The sequence below is a fragment of the Pongo abelii genome, chromosome 8 (assembly GCF_028885655.2).
Source record: "Pongo abelii isolate AG06213 chromosome 8, NHGRI_mPonAbe1-v2.0_pri, whole genome shotgun sequence".
Classification (NCBI taxonomy): Eukaryota; Metazoa; Chordata; class Mammalia; order Primates; family Hominidae; genus Pongo; species Pongo abelii.
Window position 1 is genome coordinate 70,644,735 of NC_071993.2, and position 21,859 is coordinate 70,666,593.

The 21,859-nt window shown below is 38.8% G+C and overlaps 1 protein-coding gene across 12 annotated transcripts in view; it reads left to right on the forward strand.

Moving 5' to 3' along the window:
• Nucleotides 1–21,859, forward strand: part of CFAP70 (cilia and flagella associated protein 70) — a 97,599-nt gene that overhangs the window by 52,369 nt on the left and 23,371 nt on the right. For 11 of the 12 annotated variants that reach the window (XR_008510815.2, XM_054523326.2, XM_054523328.2 and 8 more), the window contains 9 exons: nucleotides 455–519; nucleotides 1,019–1,209; nucleotides 2,924–3,055; nucleotides 6,663–6,788; nucleotides 8,019–8,152; nucleotides 8,278–8,393; nucleotides 8,589–8,810; nucleotides 20,758–20,916; nucleotides 21,731–21,852. Coding sequence is in view for 11 of the 12 variants with exons in the window: in XM_054523326.2 (XP_054379301.2) it covers nucleotides 455–519; nucleotides 1,019–1,209; nucleotides 2,924–3,055; nucleotides 6,663–6,788; nucleotides 8,019–8,152; nucleotides 8,278–8,393; nucleotides 8,589–8,810; nucleotides 20,758–20,916; nucleotides 21,731–21,852 (1,267 nt within the window). In the remaining variant the exon portion in view is untranslated. The remainder of the gene's footprint in view (nucleotides 1–454; nucleotides 520–1,018; nucleotides 1,210–2,923; nucleotides 3,056–6,662; nucleotides 6,789–8,018; nucleotides 8,153–8,277; nucleotides 8,394–8,588; nucleotides 8,811–20,757; nucleotides 20,917–21,730; nucleotides 21,853–21,859) is intronic. The other variant, XM_054523329.2, reaches the window with a different exon arrangement.

Sequence of the window (21,859 nt, forward strand, 5' to 3'; positions counted from 1 at the left end):
CACTTTTAGTGTAGACGGGGAGGAAAGAAGAGGTTTTGCTTGCCTATTCCACTCGGATTTCCAAATCATTCTGCTTTCAGAGATGCTACTGAGTGCCTCTAAAATGTTGACACCCATTTCTTTCCAAAACCCCAGTCAAACAGCCCTTGTATACCACAAGTTTTTAAATATGTAACGGTAAAGCCAGGGCTCAAATTAACCAAAAATACAACTTAGATACTCCCTGAGTAGCTGCTTCCTGACCTCCCTTCTGTATGGTCCGTAGCCATATACTTTGCTGTGGTTCACATCTAGGGTTTTACATGAGAGGATAGCACAGTGCTCAAGTGCAGTGGGGGAACAGACCTCAGATCTCCCCCACCCACACACTTTGAGGGTAAGATATAAGAAAATATACATCTGTAGATAATAAAATGTTTTTTTGTTTTTTTATTTTTTTTCTTTCCTGATACAGGGTCAAGGAAATGATTCCTCCAAGGCCTCCTCTTACCCGTCGGACAGGAGGAGCTCAGAAGGCAAGTGCCAAAGCCAAGTTGAAACGATAAGTAATAAGATATTGAGTGCGTGCACTTGTTAATTGCATGGACTCTTTAATATGTCTTCCAGAAGGGGTGAAAACTTGTTTGAAGCTTTATGTATTTTCATTGCTGGTTCCATTTGTGGTCAATGGCATATCGCATACAGTGTTTAATCTTTGGCTGGTGGGCTCTCAGCTGGGAAGAAAAGGGCATTTTACATTTAAAGTATTACTGGGTGTGGTGGCACGCACCTGTAGTCTCAGCTACTAGGGAGGCTGAGGCAGGAGGGTTGCTTGAGGCCAGGAGTTCAAGGGAGAAGTGAGCCATGATCATACCACTGCACTCCAGCCTGGGCGACAGAGACTTTGTCTCTAAAACAAACAAACAGACAAACAAATAAAGTATCATGGAACATAAAACCAAATCCAGTTTTAGACTTCCAATCCATGCTCTTGACCTCTCTGAGTCGTCTACCAGATGTTTTGTATTTTCTTAGGCAGTGAGTGACTACCACATACAGATCAAGAATATTTCTAGAGCCATTCTAGATGAGTACTACAGAATGTTTGGAAAACAGGTGGCCAAACTGGAGAGTGATATGGATAGTGAAACCTTGGAGGAGCAGAAGTGCCAGCTCAGCTATGAACTTAATTTCTCTGGAAAATACTTTGCTTTCAAAGAACAACTCAAGGTAAAACATTCACTTGTTTAATTACTCTGTGGGTGTTTATGGAGGAAGTTCTCCACATACCCAGATCACATTTTCTCCTCTGATTACGTTCAGCTATACTCTTACCTTTCTTGGTTGGGGCAAAGAGCTAAGTTCTCTATGATAGCGTGTCAGGAGAAGCTCCATTCCTTCCGTCCTGGAATCAATTATTACATATATTCTGAATGGGAGCTTTTAAGAAACTAATTATTCACTTGAGGCTGGGCCAGATTTTGTACCAGATTTCATTGTCACTATAGGAGGCAGAATCTCTGTCTGGTACTGCCTCCATAATTAATTCTTCTTGCCTCTCATTCAAATCTCTCTAAAAAAATTAATTTTAGTTTTAAAATTGAAGACGAAACAGTTATCAGAAAGGAGGCCTTAATCATTAGGACTAGAGTAGCATGTCTTGAGTTAGGATACATTTAATTACGGCATTACATTTTACTTTTTAAAATTCAGAATGTATAAACAAAAACAAAAAAACCCAAATCTTTCCCTAATCTATAGAGTCACTAAAATTTGAGAAATAGTTAACTTAATAATCATTTCTTGAATAATAATGGCTAACATTTATTACATGTTTGCTGTTTTCCAGGCCAATTTATCAGTGCTTCATATTTTACTAATTTAATCCTTATAACAATCCTATAAAGTAGGCGTTGCTCATTTTATAGATGGGAAAATGCAATATTAGTTGGCTAAGGAATTTGTCCAAAGTCACAGAGATAGTAAAGATCAATGTTGGGATTTAAATTCAGGCAGTCTGGATCCAGAACTCACATTCTTAACTGCTACACTACACTGCCTTTGTACACACATTTACTATGTGTCCTGTACTGTACTAAACAGATATAAAGAAAGAACACGAAAGTCATAGAGTGAAAAACAACAAATATTCATGGAAGCAAGAGGGTATTCTCAGCAGGTGGTGTCGTCATGTCTCAGTTTGACTCTTGGTTCCACATTTACTAGTTGGGTGACCTTGAAACGTGACTTTATCTCTCTGTGCCTCAGTTTCTTTACCTAACAACAGGGATGAGGTTAATATTATCACATAGGGTCATTATGATAATTAAATAATATAATGCATGGATTATAAAACCTGGCAATAATGTTACCTTAGTGGGGAAAAAAGGAGAAGCTGTCCTGGCTATAGCAAATGCTATGTTTATATTTGCACAGCATTTTAAGCTTCTATACTTGTCTCTCTTTGGCTTCTCAGTCATCTTCTAAAGTAAAATAATAATACCAGAACTACATATCCTCTTAACAAATGAGGAAGCTGAGGTACCAAAGTATAAATTTATGAAGTTGTACAGTGGCAGCATTAGAACCAGAATTCCATTCTCTGGATTCTCAGCCCAGCCCTTTCTTCCTTTCCCCTTTGAACCATATGGCCACCATGAGAGACATAATGCCTAAACCTAATGCTCAGATTTTCTTCAGCTTTGTGATTCTCTTCATATAGTATGAGCTCTGCGTTGCTTCAATTAGTGATGATGGTGACGTTAAGGAAAGAAGAAATCATACAGAGTATGTTGATTGGGGGAAATTTGGAGAGCCGATAGTCTGTCACCCACCAAGGGAGAAATCAATCGCTTTCTGAAATTTTGATCAGCCCTAGAGAGACCCGTGCTCTCAGCATGGTACTGGACTGTATTATCAGATGGGTGATCTGTGTGTCTTGCAGCATGCTGTGGTAAAGATTGTGAGAGATAAATACTTGAAGACAACATCATTTGAAAGCCAGGAGGAACTGCAGACATTTATCAGTGAGCTCTATGTGTTCTTAGTAGATCAGATGCATGTAGCCCTAAACCAGGTAAGTGTCAAGAACTGAGAGCACTTTCTTTTCTCTGTAGAGTCTTCTATGAATGATTCTTCCTTTGTTTATTCAACAAATATTTATTGAAGTGTCTGCTCTGTGCTAGGCACTGAAAACACAAAGATGAGTAAGAAACTGCCTAAGCCTAATTAGTTTAAGACTAATTTTGGAAAAAAAAACAAGGAGATATGCTCTTTCAATTTCCTAGAAAAATAAATTTCACAACTTTAAAAAATGTGATGGAATTGTCAAAAATAGATAAAATAGGTTGCATAAATTGTGAAATGAAAATTATCATTCTATTTATTCTGTGAACAGGTACAGTTCTTAATTTTTTATTGAAGATCATAAAAGCGGAGAAAAACTTTGAGTTTTCAGATATTAGACCCAAATGACAGTGACACTTGAAACATGCCTTTTCTGTTTGACTGGTGGTCTGCTGTCCCACCCACTTTTCTGTTTATATTTGTAAGTCTTGCATCTTGCCTTCATTTGCTTATTTTTGTTTGTATTCAGGGGTAGTTTATTTGAAACCAGTGACAAAGTCACAGTCTTTTTGTCCCCTGGTAGTGTCTAACCATCTGTGCCTCCTCAAATTCTTTATTCTATTTGCTTTTCCCTTCCTTGTTTTTCTTCTCTACCACCATCACCTCTTGTTTCACTTTGTTCTGTCTTCCTGGAGGAGGTAGGACAGGAGTGTCCAGCATCAAAGGATTAAGAGAACAGTCCTGCCTTGGGCATGGATGATTTGATTTGAAAAGCAATTGAGAGTGGAGCATGAGAAAAAGAAGTTTTGACTTTTTCCTCACTAGTAGTTGGGAGCAATACAGTGAATTATTTTACACTGAGGTATAACATGATCAGGTTTACATTTGCTAAAACACTCTGATAGCACTATGGAGGATGAGTTAGAGGTGACAAAACTGTGATGTTAGTTGATTATTGCATAATAAGGAGGAAAAAGTTTAAGTTAAGTTTCAATGGGTAATTGATACCATTCAGTACTTCTTGGCTGATACTAAAAAGAAAAGAAAAACATTAACCAGGACATGGAATGCAATTATGAGTAAATTTGGTGGGAGGCAGATGGTACTGAATTCGCTTTTGAACATAGGCTCTAGTGGGGTTTTGCCCAAGATAGAGATCTGAGCTAGAGATGAGATTTGGGGAGCCATGATATATGGATGCTATGGTCATAGATGAGCTGCCTGAGAAAAACATAAGAGAGAAGAGAGCTGGCAGTAGAACTCTAGGAAATACCAACATTTAAGGACTGAATGAAAAATTGAAAGAGACAAGTGGGATTGTTAAAGAGGCAAAGAGCCAGAGACAATGGTGTCACAGAAGCCAAAGGAAAAGAATTTTAAGGAAAAGTGGTCAACACTGTTAAATACTCCTAGGAATTCAAGAAAAACAAATCTGAAGTCTTCACTGGATTTGACAATAAGGAAGTTATTGTTAACCTTTACATAGCAATATTATTGGGCTAATGGGGGGATTCAAATTATGATGAATTGAGGAGTAAATGAGCAATCAAGAAACAGATGAATATAAATTCAAGTTGGATGATGAAGGAAAAAACTGGAAAAGTAGTAGCTAGAAGTTATAGGGATTTTCTTCCCTCCCTCCCTCCCTTCATTCATTTCTTTCTTTCTTTCTCTTTCTCTCTTTCTCTCTCTCTCTCTTTCTTTCTTTCTCACCCAGGCTGGAGTGCAGCAGTGCAATCGTGGCTCACTATAGCCTCAACTTCCCAGGCTCAAGCAATCCTGCTACCTCAGCCTCCCAAGTAGCTGGGACTACAAGTGCACACCACGCCTAGCTAATTTTTGTATTTTTTTGTAGAGATGGGGTTTCACCATGTTGCCCAGGCTGGTCTCAAACTCTTGGACTCAAGCGATCCACCAGCCATGGCCTTCCAAAGTGCTGGGATTACAGGCATGAGCCACCCGCTCCTGGCCTGGGATTTTCTTTCTAAGATGAAAAAGACTTGAGCACATCCACAGGTTTGGGAAAAAGTCAGCAGAGTGGGAGAAGCTGAAAATTGAGGAAAGAGAGGGGATAATTGATGGCAGGCTCAGGGTATACACCTGGGAAAGGACCAAGAATTTAAATGGAAGGATTAACTTTGAAACAGTGAAGGCTGCAATACCTCTTTCTCTGAGACTGAAAAGAAAGTGATACAATAGATCCAGAAATAAATAATTTAGCTAGGGAGTATAATAGTTGAGGGATTTCTTACTTAATGATTTCTATTATCTCTGTGAAGTAAGGTCTTTACTGAAAGTGAAGGGGATGAGGATTGAATGAAAAACTTGAAGAAAGAGAAGAAAACTTAGATACTGCAAAGCATTATGGAATATGCTGCTAAGCAAAGACAGATACATAGATTACTAAGGGTATTAAAGGTCTCCAGCTAAGACTGAATGCCACAAGAGTTTGTGGCAGCTTAGATACCAATCTCTGTGTCTATGCAGTTTTCCTTAGGACCTGTTAGCTGCTCTTGTCTTAGAATGAAGAAGTCAGATTGTACTATTGTTTTAATTTGAGAAGTTTCAGGACAAGTGCAGGAGAAGGACAAGGATGCCTGAGATGAAAGTATGCTGGTGAGAGAGTAGCCTGAGTGGGTAATCATGAGGTTCAGACTGATCCATTTGGGAAGTGATGGGCTTATTGGAACTGAAGGAAATAAAGTCAGCAGTTTTCAGTGGGCTAAGTAACAAAAAGGTGGAAGACAAGACATGGAGTGTTGGTTCTGGGAGTGGGATATTAGAGTATTCTGTTTGGGGTCTAGAAGTGCATTGCTGCAGGGATTTGGGGGTCAAGATAATCAAAACTAAAAAGAACAGGACAAAAGCATTAATCAGTGATCAGAAACTCTCTTTGGCCTATCTCAAATTTGGCTTTACTGTCCACATTTCTTAGCAATTATCCTTATTAAAATCACTGATATTATTTTGACTTCTAATTAAAGAATTTTGTGGACTCTTTCTTGACCATAGCTTCTGACTCAGAAGATTCCTAATTACACCAGACCTGCTCTCCCAATCTGTGTGTATAGGATATATTCTTTTTCTGGTTTTCCTCCTACCTTTTTGTTTCCTTTGAAGGATCTATCAGTCTATATTTCCTACTAAAACTATAGATTTGGCTTCTAAAGGTTAACCCTTAATCTCCTGTTTTCTTCACATTTAAAGACCCTAGCGAGGGCTTACCAACCTTTTTCATGTCATGACACAAAAAAATGATAATATTTGTCATATACACTAGAGAAAATGAAGGAAGCTGTTTGAGGTCAGAGGTGACCTGCATAGGGACTACGAATGCCCTGAGGGTTAAGGCAGTTATTTCTGCCCTAAGCAATTTTTACTTACTTCCATGAGCTCAGACTGTTGGTATTCAGATACCTGAGCTTCTCTTTCACCCTTGACATTTCTCTCCTGGTTCATTCTTATTCTTTTACTTTTTTGGCAAGACTGTCATTATAGACATCAATCAGTAACATTTTAGACGTCATGACTGGATCTCACATCGGATTTATGCTTATGAAACCTCTCTACTTGTAATTGTTTCATTTTTGTCTACCTAACATCTTGACATTGACAAGACCATGCCAGATGATGTCCAAGGCACTGTTGCAACCATTTATACAAGCAGTGAACAGCTTCAACTCTTTGCATTTGAAGCAGAAGTCAATGAGAACTTTGAGATGGCAGCAGCATATTATAAAGAGGTAATTAAACATCTTCCCAGTGATTGTTACTGTTATTTGTGAAATATGGGCATAATAAATAGTCATTTTTGATTGTTTAAAATCCAGCTTGATTGGTGAAAGGGTAGACACATAGAACAATAAACTAGAGTCCAAAAATAGGTTCCCAAAAATCAGGTCATTCAATTTTTGACAAACCTAAAAGAAATTCAATGGAGAAAGGATAGTCTTTTCAGTAAATAGTGTTAGAACAATTGCAAAAAATAAAATAAACCTCAACCTTAAACATTTTACAAAAATCAACTCCAAATGGAACATATATCTAAATGTAAAATGTAAAACTATAATACTTTTAGAAGAAACATAGGACAGAATCTTGACCTGGAATCAGGTACAGTTCTTAGACATGATACCAAAGCATGATCGATCAAAGAAAAATGTGATAAATGGATAACATTTGCTCTATGGAGGTCATAAGAGAAAGAAAAGGAAAAGTACAGATTAGGAGAAAATATTTATAAAACATATGTATGACAAAGGATTTGTATCCAGAATATAAAGCACTCTCAAAACTAAAAAATATTTGTACATAAGCATTCGTATGAGTACCTATTTTTAATTATTTTGGCTATATACTTACGAATGAAATTGTTGGGACATATGGTAATTCTGTGTTTAACTTTTTGAGAATTTTGAGGCATTTCACTGGGATTTTGATAGAGATTGCCTTGTACCTGTAGCTTGCTTTGGATAGTATGGACATCTTAACAATATTAAGTCATCCAATCCATGAACATGGAATGTCTTTCCATTTATTTATGTCTTTCTAAATTTCTTTAAGCAATTTTTATAGTTTTCACTCATCATGAAGTGCATTTTTCAGATTTGTAGATAAACTTATATTTGCCATCTGAAGATTACTGCAGAAATTATTATATATGGTTGATATACAATACAATGAATCTTTAGGCTCCCAAGGTATTAGATGAGTTTAAAGTGACCAGAATACTGACACTAGGAACAAATAGCTTGATGATTCAAATTTTTAATTATATTAATACTTTTTTCAACCACCTACTAAAGGCCAGAACAGTGATTGCACTAGGCATTTGAGATTCAGTGATAAGCAAAAAAGAAGTCACAATCTGTGCTTTCATAGAACTTACAGTATTTATAGTGTTTACCATGTGATGTTGTATGCATAAAAATAGGACATAGTATCACAATAACCTTGGCTCTCCTGATGCTTAGAGATTGGTCCGTGAGCCCCAGAATCTGGATCACTGGTTGGACTATGGTGCCTTCTGCCTCCTAACTGAAGACAACATCAAAGCACAAGAGTGTTTTCGGAAAGCCCTTTCCCTCAACCAGAGTCATATCCACAGGTATAGGTGGAAGGGAGATGAGGAATCAGTGGGAAGGAACAGATAAGTTTCTACATGAAATTGTCTTGGTTCCATAAATGTGACATGGGACCATGTTGTTAATCATGTTGGTGATCTTTTCTCAGCTTGTTGCTGTGTGGTGTCCTGGCTGTCCTGTTGGAGAACTATGAGCAAGCAGAAATTTTCTTTGAGGATGCTACTTGCTTGGAACCAACTAATGTTGTAGCCTGGACTTTACTTGGTAGATATTTTCCTGTAATCTGAATGTGTTTTCTCCCCATTATAAGATTTCCCCTTTTTCCTTTCTCTTCTTCAATGGCTCATCATGTAGTTCTTAAACTTTGGTAAAATATGGGAAAAATAAGTGAAATACAATTCTTTAGTATATGATAGTGGGAAAATAGTCATATGTATTTCAACATTTTTCTTTCCCCAGGTTTGTACTATGAAATTCAAAACAATGATATTCGAATGGAAATGGCATTTCATGAGGCCTCCAAACAGCTTCAGGCATGGATGCTTCAGGCACAAGTAACAAAGCAAAAGAGCACTGGTGTTGTAGAAGACACTGAGGAAAGAGGGAAGAGAGAATCTAGTTTAGACCCTTGGGGAATCACAAATGGTTCTGCAACAGCAATCAAGGTGGAAGCCCCAGCAGGTAGGGCCAGGGAATAGAGGTGATGAGTGGCTATTAGAAAAATTACTGCCAGGTGTGGTGGCTCACACCTGTAGTCCTAGCAACCTGGGAGGCTGAGATGGGAGGATCACTTGAGCCCAGGAGTTCAAGGTTGCAGTGAGCTGTGATCATGCCACTGCACGCTAGCTTGAGTGACCAAAATCCCATCTCTAAAACAAAATTTAAAAACTAAAAAGAAAAGTACTGGCCTTAAGAACAGAAGCTGGCACATGGTAGGCACTCAGTAAATATTTGTTAAATGAATGAATACGTGGAGTTTGAGTTATTTCAGGGATACCAGGAAAAACTCTTAACTTCTAAGTATTGCCTCATTCATATGATTAGTGGTCTGAAACTTCTACTGTTGAGATTCAATTGTTTTAATCTTAGAGAATTTACTGTCTTTAAAAGGGGTACCATTCTAACAGAGTAAATTTCATTTTTCCCCCCTCACTTTTCTCTCTACCACATAAAGTCCCTCTCTTATGATTCTCAAATGTATTTATTCATGTACTCCCTTTCCCCCGCTGTTCTGTGATTCTCTTTTCCTCCAGTCATTCTAATGTGTGGTATGTGTTTTTTTGTTTGTGTGTTCCTTGCATGTGTGCATTATTATTTTGTGTGCCTACATTTTTTAACAGTTTGAGGTGTAATTGACATTTCAAAAACTGCACATATTTAATATGTACAATGTGATAAATTTTGACATATGTACATAATCAAGAAAACATCACCACAATCAACATAATGAACATATTCATTGTCCCTAAAACTTTCCTCATGCCCAGTTGTGGGTGTCTTTCTCCTGCTCCCATTTCCAGACAACTACTGATCTACTTTCTATCATCATAGATAAGTTTGCATTTTCTAGAATTTTTGAATTCTAGAAAACACCTGGAATTTTCTAGAATTTTCAGAATTAAATAGAATCACACAGTATGTACTGTTTTTTATCTAAGCATAATTACTTTGAGATTTAAACATGTTGTTGCTTATATCAATATTTCATCCCTTTTTATTGCTAAGTAGTATTCCATTGTATGGATATACCACAATTAGTTCATCCATTCACCTGTTGATAGATACCTGTGTTGTTTTTAGTTTGGAACTATTAAAATAAAACTACTATGGACATTCATCTAGAAGTCTTTTTTTTTTTTTTTTTTTTGAGATGGCATCTTGCTCTGTCACCCAGGCTGGAGTGCAGTGGTGTGATCTTGGCTCACTGCAACCTCTGCCTCCCAGGTTCAAGCAATCCTCTTGCCTCAGCCTCCCAAGTAGCTGGAACTACAGATATGTGCCACCACACCTGGCTAATTTTGTATTTTTAGTAGAGACGGGGTTTCACCATGTTGCCCAGGCTGGCCTCGAATGCCTGACCTCAGGCGATCTGCCTGCCTCGGCCTCCCAAAGTGCTGGGATTACAGGCATGAGCCACCAGGACCAGCCTCTTGTTATTTTTAATATGGATTTTGTTAGTAATTACCCCATTCAACTTGCATTTTGTTTATTTGCATCCTCTGCCTTTTTCTTTTGATAAGTCTTGACAAAGGCCTAACATAATCTTTTCAAAGAACCAGGTTTTGGTTTTGTTACTCTTCTCTATATATGTTATTTAAATCATTGATTTGCCGGGCGCAGTGGCTCACGCCTGTAATCCCAGCACTCTGGGAGGCCGAGGCGGGTGGACCACAAGGTCAGGAGATCGAGACCATCCTGGCTAACATGGTGAAACCCTGTCTCTACCAAAAATACAAAAAATTAGCTGGATCCATGGCACACGCCTGTAGTCCCAGCTACTCAGGAGGCTGAGGCAGAAGAATCACTTGAACCCAGGAGGCAGAGGTTGCAGTGAGCTGAGACCGCGCCACTGCACTCCAGCCTGGTCAACAGAGCGAGACTCCATCTCAAAAAATAATAATAATAATAATTAAATCAATCAATCATTGATTTATGCTTCTAAAGTTTAAGTGTCTCTTTTTTTGAGTTTGAAATGTTACTCTTTTTCAGTTGATGTTCATCATCTTTATGTAATCATATCAATTTTTTGTTGTAAAATTAATTCTATTAGCCTGGATTTAATATAAAATAGAGCCTGAGTCAAGAATTTAATGCTAATACTTTAATTAGAAGAGTTAATTTCAGAACAGGCAGAGTGAAGAAAAAACAGTAAGAGAGGCAACAAAGGATATGAACCAATGTAAGGTGACACCTTATGTCTACATTGGCCATTTCATTATGATAAACTGCAAAGAATACAGCTGGTTGCTTTGCAGGTAAACTTGCTTAGTCTTGTGGGACATCTCCAAGCATTCAGGCTATATAGGGAAACCATGACTGAATAATATGGGAAGGAAGAAGGAAAGAGAATCTGTTATTTTGTCTCTTCTCTTCCATTGGTCAAAATTAATCACCTGTGGAGTTAATTGCACCCATACTTCCAAGTTTTATAGTCTGGTCCTTTTGGTACGTGCTTGGGAAGTCATATGCCATACCCTAAAGTGTAGAATTCTGTCCAATCCAGAAGTGGTGGGAAGAGCCAGGAACTCAGATTATGTGGCTGGTTAAACTAACTGTCCAACCAAGGGGTCGGGGAGGGCCTGGCTCTCTTTGGTGAAGAAATAAGTAGTTCCTAGGTAGTAGGACTCCATGAACCCAAGTGCTGGCAGTCAGCCTTAGCAGCAGGACTGTGACTGGGCCTCTCATAGAGAAGTAGTTGCCAAAGTGCCTGATACAGAGCATGCACCTGAGGGTCTATGGCATTGACAGAACCTGAGACATATTAGACAGGTAAGACACATCAATATCAATGTTTATATTATTTTTTCTATAAACATACTATTCTCTGCTGAGCCACTTTCTGTAATTTTTTGTTCTTTTATAGCTTTATTTTTCCAAGAACTAATAATTGCCTAATTTATTCAGAAAACTTAGTATTCTATGTTCCTTTTGCCTTTTTCCCCACATGCTTCAAAAGTATTGTCAAGTGCCCATCAATATTTTTGATATGTTTGGCCGGGCACAGTGGCTCACACCTGTAATCCCAGCACTTTGGGAGGCCAAGGCGGGTGGATCACCTGAAGTCAGGGGTTCAAGACCAGCTTGGCAAATATGGCGAAACCCGTCTCTACTAAAAAAACAAAAATTAGCTGGGTGTAGTGGTGGGCACCTGTAGTCCCAGCAACTCAGGAGGCTGAGGCAGGAGAATCACCTGAACCTGGGAGGCGGAGGTTGCAGTGAGATCATATTGCACCTCTGCACTCCAGCCTGGGTGATAGAGCAAGACTCCATCTCAAAAAAATAGATGATAGATAGATAGATAGATAGATAGATAGATAGATAGATAGGTTTAAAATGCATCAGTCCATTTTTCCCCCATAGAGATATTTCTTCCTCCAAAGCCTTCTATCTTCCTTCTTCAATTCTCAGTGCTTACCCTCTAGGCCTGATGGGTAACTCTTCTCCTGGGACGTTCCTTTGCTGTGATTCTGAAAATCTCCTTTAACTTCAAGATGCATCATTTCTTGGATTCTGTGCCTTCCTCTTTCATACTTTGCTTCCTCATTTTGGTGGAGCACATCCTCCAGAAGCTTCCTAAGAAAAGTATGAGTAATAAACATATTGAGGCCATGCATGCATAAAATAAGTTTATTCTACAATACACATTAATAAATAATAAAATAGAAAAAATATATTTGCATATATCACCTAAGATTAAGAATATTTTCCTACATAATCAAAGCATCGTTTTTTCATACACATAAAAATGTAGTCATGTACCACATAACATTTCAATGATGAATCACATATGTGACAGTGGTCCCGTGATATTATAATACTGTATTTTTACTGTACCTTTTCTATGTTTAGACACACAAATACTTACCATTGTATGATAGTTGCCTCCAGTATTCAGTACAGTAACAGCCTGTACAGGTTTGTGGTGTAGGAGCAATAGGCTCTGAAATTCCCGTTTCATCACTTTTATTGTAGTTTACTGTTCTCTGATTAAATTATTAATCTGACCTTTATCTTCTTGATCACAGTGACTATTTTTGGGAACAGGCCCCCAAATCTGGCCATAAACTGGCCCCCAAACTGGCCATAAACAAAATCTCTGCAGCACTGTGAAATGTTGTGATGGCCATGACGCCCACGCTGAAGGTTGTGGGTTTACTGGAATGAGGGCGAGGAAACACCTGTCCCACCCAAGGGGGAATACCGCTTAAGGCATTCTTAAACCACAAACAATAGCATGAGTGATCTGTGCCTTGGGACATGTTTCTGCTGCAGATAACTAGCCAGAGCCCATCCTTTGTTTCAGCCCATCCCCTTGTTTCCCATAAGGCATACTTTTAGCTAATCCATAATCTATAGAAACAATGCTTATCACTGGCTTGCTGTCAATAAATATGTGGGTAAAACTCTGTTCATGGCTCTCAGCTCTGAAGGCTGTCAGCCCCAATTTCCCACTCCACACTCTATATTTCTGTGTGTGTGTCTTTAATTCCTCTAGCGCTGCTGGGTTAGGGTCTCCATGACCGAGCTGGCCTTGGCAACTATAAAGTTTGTGTCCCAACCTCCTGTGGCACTATTTATATTTTATCTCCTTTTTATTTGTTTTGGTTCATATTGTCAGGTATCCTTGTGTGTCTGGTTATTTTTAAATCATATATAGGACACTGTTGGTAAACTAATTCAGTTTGAGGGATCAAGAGGGTTTGAAGATGACTTATAATTCCTGTGAAGGCCTATTTCAGTTTCATCCTTTACTCTTAGAGTGTAGCTCTTTGGTATCTCAACTCAAATTCCTTTTGGTGGTCATTGTCTACCAGTGTCTGCCATACACATCCTTGAGAGTCAATCAGAAGTAAAGTTGAGCCTGCCAGACTCTCAGTCTCACCCTTGAGACTCATATACCCCTGCAAGAAAATATAGTTTCAGGCCGGGTGCAGTGGCTCATGCCTGTAATCCCAGCACTTTTGGAGGCCGAGATAGGTGGATCACCTGAGGTCAGGAGTTCAAGACCAGACTGGCCAACAGGGTGAAACCCCATCTCTACTAAAAATATAAAAACTAGCCAGGCGTGGTGGTGGGCGCCTGTAATCCCAGCTACTCGGCAGCCTGAGGCAGGAGAATTGCTTGAACCCAGGAGACAAAGGTTGCAGTGAGCCGACATGGTGCCACTGCACTCCAGCCTCAGCGACAGAGTGAGACTCCGTCTCAAAAAAAAAAAAAAAAAAAAAAAGAAAATATAGTTTCAAATGATGAGCTGAAACCCTGGGTTTCTGCATTTCCTAGATTTGAGCTTAGAGAGTCTATCTGGTTAGCTCTCTGGTATATTCAAGCATGTTTTAAAAATATATATTTTGTTCACCTTTTCTGTTTGCCCTCAGTGGGAAATTGATCTGAATGACCCAGTCAATAATTGCCAGAAGCAGAAGTCTTTCCCATCTACTTTTCTGTCCTTCAAAGGTTTTTTGATATTTCTTGTAGTTTATTTTTCCTTTTCTGTTTTCTTCATCTTTGTAGGTTTATACATGTTAAATTCTCATTTTAGTGAGATTTTCGAAATAAGAATAAGGAAATATAAATACATAGCCTATCTACTCTGTTTAACTGGAAGTCTTCATCTTCTTCATCTAGACTCATAGCCCATGTCCAGCACATTCTTCTGTTGGTAATTCAAAATAGCCCAATCTCTTGCCTGCCTTAATTTAACCTAATATTGTATTTTTCTACTTCCATATATCACTAATGGAGCAATGTACATGTGTTCCATTTAATTTGTCTCAGTTTCTTATATATTTAATTTACCTACCTTTTGTAATTTAGTTTCCATTCTATCAGCTGAAATCACATTTATAAGACTAATGTTCAATTTACAGTAATGGAAGCAGCATGAAGTGGTGTGGCAAACCCTCTTACAAGTTGCAAGTATAAAATATTTTTTAAAACCGTAATTTGAAAGTGAGCCATCTGGTCTCTGTCATAAGTAATCAACTCTGCTACTGTAATGTGAAAGCAGTCATAGATGATGCATTTAAAAATGGATGTGACTGTGTCCCAAAACAACTTTTATATATATATATAGGTGGCAGGCCATATATGGCCCATAGGCTATAGTTCGCAGCTCTGTCTTAACAGCAACCATTAAAAAACAAACCACAATTAGATATACTCTAATACACTATAGATAAGTCAAAATGGGATACTAAAAAATGTTCGCATAATTCACAGGAAGGCAGAAAAAAGAAAATAGTAGAATAAAAAGCAGAGAGAACAAATAGAAAACAAATACTAAAATGGCAAACTTAAATCCTAACATAAATAAATACTATGGTAGGCTAAACAATGGCTCCTCCAAAGATGTTCATGTACTAATCCCTGGGACCTGGAACTGTTGCCTTATATGGCAAAAGAGACTTTGCAAATGTGGTCAAGAATCTTGAAATGGGGAGATTATCTTGGATTGTCTGGGTAGGTCCAATGTAATCACAAGGGTCCTTATATGAGAGATGCGGGAGAAGTCACAGACAAAAAAAAGACAATGTGATAACGGAATCAGAGGGCTAGAGAAAGATACTTGAAGATGTTATGCTTCTGGCTTTGAAGTTGGAGGAAAGGGGCTACAAACCGAGGTATATAGGTAGCCTCTAGAAGCTGAAAAGGCAAGGAAATAAATTCTCCCTTAGAGCCTCCAGAAGGAGCTAGCCCTGCCAAATCTTGACCTTAATCCAGTGAAACTGATTTCAGACTTTTGGCCTTGAGAACTATAAGATAATATGTTTGTGTTGTTTTAAGCCACTAAGCTTGTAGTAATTTGTTACAGCAGCAATAGGAAACTAACATAATTACATTCAATGCAAATGGTCTAAACATACAAATTAAAAGACATAGACTGACTTTAAATAATAATTTTAAAAACCTCAACTATATGTTGTGTACAGGAACCTCATTTCAAATATAATGATATAGGCTGAGTGTAGTGGCTCATGCTTGTAATCCCAGTGCTTTGGGAGGCTGAGTTGGAGGATCGCTTGAGGCCAGGAGTTTGAGACCACTCTGGACAACATAGTGAGACCCTGTCCCCAAAAATCCACAAACAAATATAGTGATATAGATAAATTAAGCATAAAAGGATAAACAATAAGAGCTTATGAACCAATAATAGTAAGCCGGAGTAGCTGTGTTAATAATGGACAAAGAAGACTCCAGAGCAAAGAAAATCAGTTGAGACAAAGAGAAACATTAAAGAACAATAACAGGGTTAATTCACCAAGAAGACATAGCAGTTCTAAGTGTGTTTGCACTAAACAACACAGCTTTGCAAGATAATGAAGCAAAAACTAACAGAGCCGAAGGGAAATGCAGACAAATTCATACTTACAGTTGGGTATGTCTCACCCCTATCTCCATATTTGATAGAACCATTAGACAGAGAATTAACAGAATATAGAAAAATTGAACAGCACCATTAACCAGTGGGATCCAATTGACATTATAGATTACTCCACCCAACAACAGCAAGATGCACATTCTTTCAAGTGCACATGGAACATTCACCAAGACAAACTATATCCTGGGCAATAAAACTGACTTAACACACTTAAATGAATTGAAATCATACAATGTGTGATCTCAGACCATGACAGAACCAAACTAGTTATCAGTAATAGAAAGATAACAGGAAAATCTGGCCAGGTGTGGTGGCTCTTGGCTCATGCCTGTAATCCCAGCACTTTGGGAAGCCAAGGCTGACAGCTCACTTGAAGTCAGTAGTTTGAGACCAGCCTGGCCAACATGGGGAAACCCTGTCTCTACTAAAAATACAAAAATTAGCTGGGTGTGGTGGAGCACAACTGTAATCCTAGCTACTTGGGAGGCTGAAACAGGAGAATCACTTTAACTTCGGAGGCAGAGGTTTCAGTGAGCCGAGATTGGGCCACTGCACTACAGCCTGGGCAACAGAAGAAGACTCTGTCTCAAAAAAAAAAAAAAAAGAAAGATAACAGGAAAATTTCTAAACACTTAGAAATGATCAACACATATCTAAATATTCCTCTAATGAAAGATGAAGTCACAGGGAAATTTGAAAATCTGAACTGAATGAAAATCAAAATATAACTTATTAGCTGGGCACGGTGGCTCATACCTGTAATCCTAGCACTTTGGGAGGCTGAGGGAGGCAGATCACTTGAGGTCAGGAGTTCAAGACCAGCCTGGTCAACATGGTAAACCCCGTCTCTACTGAAAATACAAAAATTAGGCGGGTGTGGTGGTGCACACCTGTAATCCCAGTTACAGGGAGCCCTGTGCAGGCCCTGTTTTAATGTCCTTTTGGCAGCAGACTGTTGTTTTCTCCCATACATTCAGATCTCTAAGCCAGTGTAGAATCCATCGTGGTTTGGTGTGGCCCGCCTGGGACTATGATATTGGCATAGTTTTTTTCTGTGTGTGTGTGACATTCATGTTTTGTCATGTTCATTCCTTTCTCGGAATCCTGTCATTGTGTTCTTGCAGCTGTGTGACATGAGTGGTGCAGTTTTGGATATATGTGAGGGGGATTTTCAGGGTAAGCTGGCCCTGGCCTTGCCCCTCCACCCCGATAGCTAGCCAGGCCACCTGCCCAATCCTCCCCTCCACTCCTCCTCTCTGCATGTGGCTCAGACCATCCGCATGGCTGCTTTGTTCTCCAGCCTTCCCCAGCCTTCCCCAGCCTCAGCAAGGATGAGTTGATCCATGAGCTTATTTGGCTTTGGGGGATCCCTGGCTTCTTTTTATTTCTTTTCATTAGGAGGAGCTGGGGGAGAACCCAGTCAGCCCCTTTTCTCCACCTTCTCTTTCACTAGAATCATGTCTGTATGTCCACAAGTACCCAGTGTTTAGCTTCCATTTATAAGTGAGAACTTGCAGTATTTGGTTTTCTGTTCCTGCATTAATTCGCTTAGGATAATGGCCTCCAGCTGCATCCATGTTGCTGCAAAAGACATGATTTTGTTCTTTTTTGTGCTGCGCAGTACTCCATGGTGTATATGTACTGCACTTTCTCTATCCAGATCACCATTGATGGGCACCTTAGCTAGATTCCATGTCTTTACTATTGTGAATATTGCAAGCACATGTGTCCTTTTGGTAGAAAGATTTGTTTTATTTTGGATATATACCCAGTAATGGGATTGAAACTCTATATTCAATGACATAACATCGGTAGTTTGAAATTGGCCATGGTAGGAGAAATTACGTCATGGAAATCAGCAAACCAGGCTCCACTCACACCCCTGACAGCCAGCAGTTAAACATTTACCATCTCATCACTGGACATATAGGAAAACTTCAAGTATTTGGAAATATACACTTCTAAATAACCCACAGGTCGCCAAGGCAGGCAGATCACTTGAGGCCAGGAGTTCGAGACCAGCCTGCACAAAATGGCAAAACTCTATCTCTACAAAAATTAAAAAAAAAAAAAAAATAGCCGGGTGTGGTGGCGTGTCTGTAGTCCCGGCTACTAGGGAGGCTCAGGTGGGAGGATCACGTGAGCCTGGGAGGTTGAGGCTTCAGTGAGCCATGATTGTGCCACTGCACTCCAGCCTAGGTGACAGTGAGAGTCTGTCTCAATAAATAAATACATACAGATCTAAATAAATAAATAATCAACCCACAGGTCAAAGAAGAAATCACAAAGGATATTAGAAAATAGTTTGAACTTAATGATAATGATAGCAAAACAAAGCAAAATGTGTGGGATTAGCTAAATTATTTTCTAGAGAGAAGTTTATAGCTGTAAACACTTATATTGGAAAATAAGAAAAGTCTAAAATCAATGATCTAAGATTCTACCTTAAGAAGCTAGAACAAGAAAATCAAATTAAACCCCAAATAAGTAAAAGGAAGGAAATAATAGCCCAGAATAGAAATCAATGAAATAGAAAACAGACAAAAATAGAGACAATCAGTGAAACCAATAGCTGTTTCTTTCAGAAGATCAATGAAACAGATGAATCTGATCAGGGAAAAAAAGAAGTCACATTACCAATATCACAAATGAGAGAGAGGACATCACTGAAAATCTTATAAATATTAAAAAGATAATAAGGAGAAGTTATTAACAACTTAATGCCAACAAATTTAACAACTTAAATGAAATGTATGAATACCTTGACAGACATAAACTAATAAAACGTACTCAGGAAGAAACAATCTGAATAGCCCTATATCTCCTAAGGAGGTTAAATGGGTAATAAAAACCTCTCACAAAGAAAACTTCAGGCCCAAAAGGCTTTATTAGTGTATTCTATTAAATATTTAAGGAAGAAATAATTCCAATCATACCACATGTTCAAAAAATAGAGAAAAAGAGAACACTTAGAAACTCATAATTTGAGAATAGTAATCACCCTGGTATCAAAACCAGACAAAGCCATCCCAAAGAAAGAAGAGTACATGCAAATAACTTTCATAAGCCTAGACACAATACTTCTTTATTTATTTAATTTTATTATTATTATTCTTTTTTAAGAGACAAGGTTTTGTTATCTTGCCCAGGCTGGTCTCAAACTCCTAGCCTCAAGCAATCCTCCCACCTCAGCTTCCCAAATAGCTGGGATTATAGGCATGAGGCACCACACCTGGTTAGACACAATAATTCTTAACAAATATTAGCCAATCAATTTCAGCAACTATAGAAAAGATATATTTAAGCAGGGTTGTAAGATCAGTTTCACATTTGAAAATCAACGTAATTTACCACCGGGATAGCTAAAATTAAAAAGATTGATAAGATAAATTTATAACAAGGATATGGAGTAACTGGAACTCTCAGACATTCCTGGTGAGAATGCAAAATGGTGTAACCACTTGAGAAAACTGGTAATTTTTTTCTTTTTTTCATATACTTACATGGTCTTCCAATAAATGGCAATTTTTAAAGGTTATTTTTCTTTTCTTTTCTCTTTTTTTAAGACAGAGTCTCGCTGTGTTACCTAGGCCAGAGTGCAGTGGCAAAATCATGGCTCACTGCAACTTCTACCTCCAAGGCTCAAACAGTCCTCCCACCTCAGTCCCTCAAGAGTAGCTGGGACTACAAGTGTGCAACACCATGCCTGGCTAATTTTTGTTTTAGTAGAGATGAGGTCTCACTGTGTTTCTCAGGCTGGTCTTGAACTCCTGAGCTTAAGCAGTCCTCTTGCCTCAGCCTCCCAAAGTGCTGGGATCACAGGCGTGAGTCACCTCACCCAACTTCTTATTTTTATTTATTTATTTATTTATTTTTTGAGACACAGTCTAGCTCTGTCACCCAGGCTGGAGTGCAGTGGTGCCATCTGTGCTCACTGCAAGCTCTGCCTCCCGGGTTCACGCCATTCTCCTGCCTCAGCTTCCCGAGTAGCTGGGACTACAGGTGCCCGCCACCATGCCCGGCTAATTTTTTGTATTTTTAGTAGAGACGGGGTTTCACCGCGTTAGCCAGGATGGTACTCCATCTCCTGACCTCATGATCCGCCTGCCTTGGCCTCCCAAAGTGCTGGGATTACAGGCGTGAGCCACCGCGCCCGGCCTCACTCCTAGATCTTAACCCGACTGAAACAAACATATCCTTGCAAAGATCTGTACGTAAATGTTTAAATAAAAAGATTTATTTATTTATTTATTTTTTAATAACTTAAAATAGGGATCTGTTTGATATTATCATGACTTGGACTAGCAGCACGGTTGTACTCGGGGGTCACAGTGACAGAAACTGTTTTGTCAGTTTAGCTTGTACTCTTTAAATTATTCAAAAATATAAACAAGTCTACCAAACAAGTCTGTCCTTCATGAAATATTTAGGGAATATGTTTCTTATGCTTTGAAAAATGTATCTCTTACAATAACCTTTAAATACCCAATGTAAGAAGTTTTATTTTTCATTAAAATGTAATCTATTTAGGACCAGGAGCTGCATTATCTATTCTAGACAAATTTCTTGAAGAATCCTCCAAACTGCAGTCTGATTCACAAGAACCCATTTTGACTACACAAACTTGGGATCCAAGTATAAGCCAAAAACCATCTAACACATTTATCAAGGAGATACCAACAAAGAAAGGTAACTAGAAATAAAGATTTCCACTTGGAAGAGGGGCATAAGCTAGACAAGGATGAAGACTTTTACGATGATGAAATGGCAATCCTGACTTGTTTGAAGTTGATAACCAGGCTCTGAAATCCAAACTCAATGGTGTAACTCTCTCAGTAAGCAAGGCTTTTATATTTAGCTCACAGAAGTAGCCAACTACAGACCTATGATTTCCTAACAGTTCTTCATTTTTAAAAAACATCTACAAACTGTGTTTCACACTCAAGAAGATCTGAATACTTTTTTAAACCTTTTTATTTGGTTGTACTTGCATTTAAACCACAAGTAGATTTACCTTGAGAACCTTTGAGTTCTCCTTTTTGGGGACCATTGCTAGAGAGCAGTCAATTGCTTTCTAGATTATGATCCCTCTCATGTATTAGATAAGAAGACTCTCCCTGCTAAGTGAGTGTGTCTGAATTTTTTTTTTTTTTGAGACGGAGTCTTGCTCTGTTGCCAGGCTGGAGTGCAGTGGCGCAATCTCGGCTCACTGCAACCTCCGACTCCTTGGTTCAAGCGATTCTCCTGCCTCAGCCTCCCAAGTAGCTGGGATTATAGGCACGTGCCACCATGCCCAGATAATTTTTGTATTTTTAGTACAGACGGGGTTTCACTATGTTGGCCAGGATGGTCTCGAACTCCTGAGCTCGTGATCCACCTGCCTCGGCCTCCCAAAGTGCTGGTATTACAGGTGTGAGCCACCGCGCCCGCCTGAGTGTGTCTGAATTTCTGACACTTTTTCTATTATATCCAATCTTCAATCCTTTTAATGTAATATTTTCAGAAGCATCAAAATGTCAAGATTCATCAGCTCTTCTGCATCCCGGCCTTCATTATGGTGTTTCTCAAACTACCACCATCTTCATGGAGACCATACGTTTCTTGATGAAAGTCAAGGCTGTGCAGGTCAGAG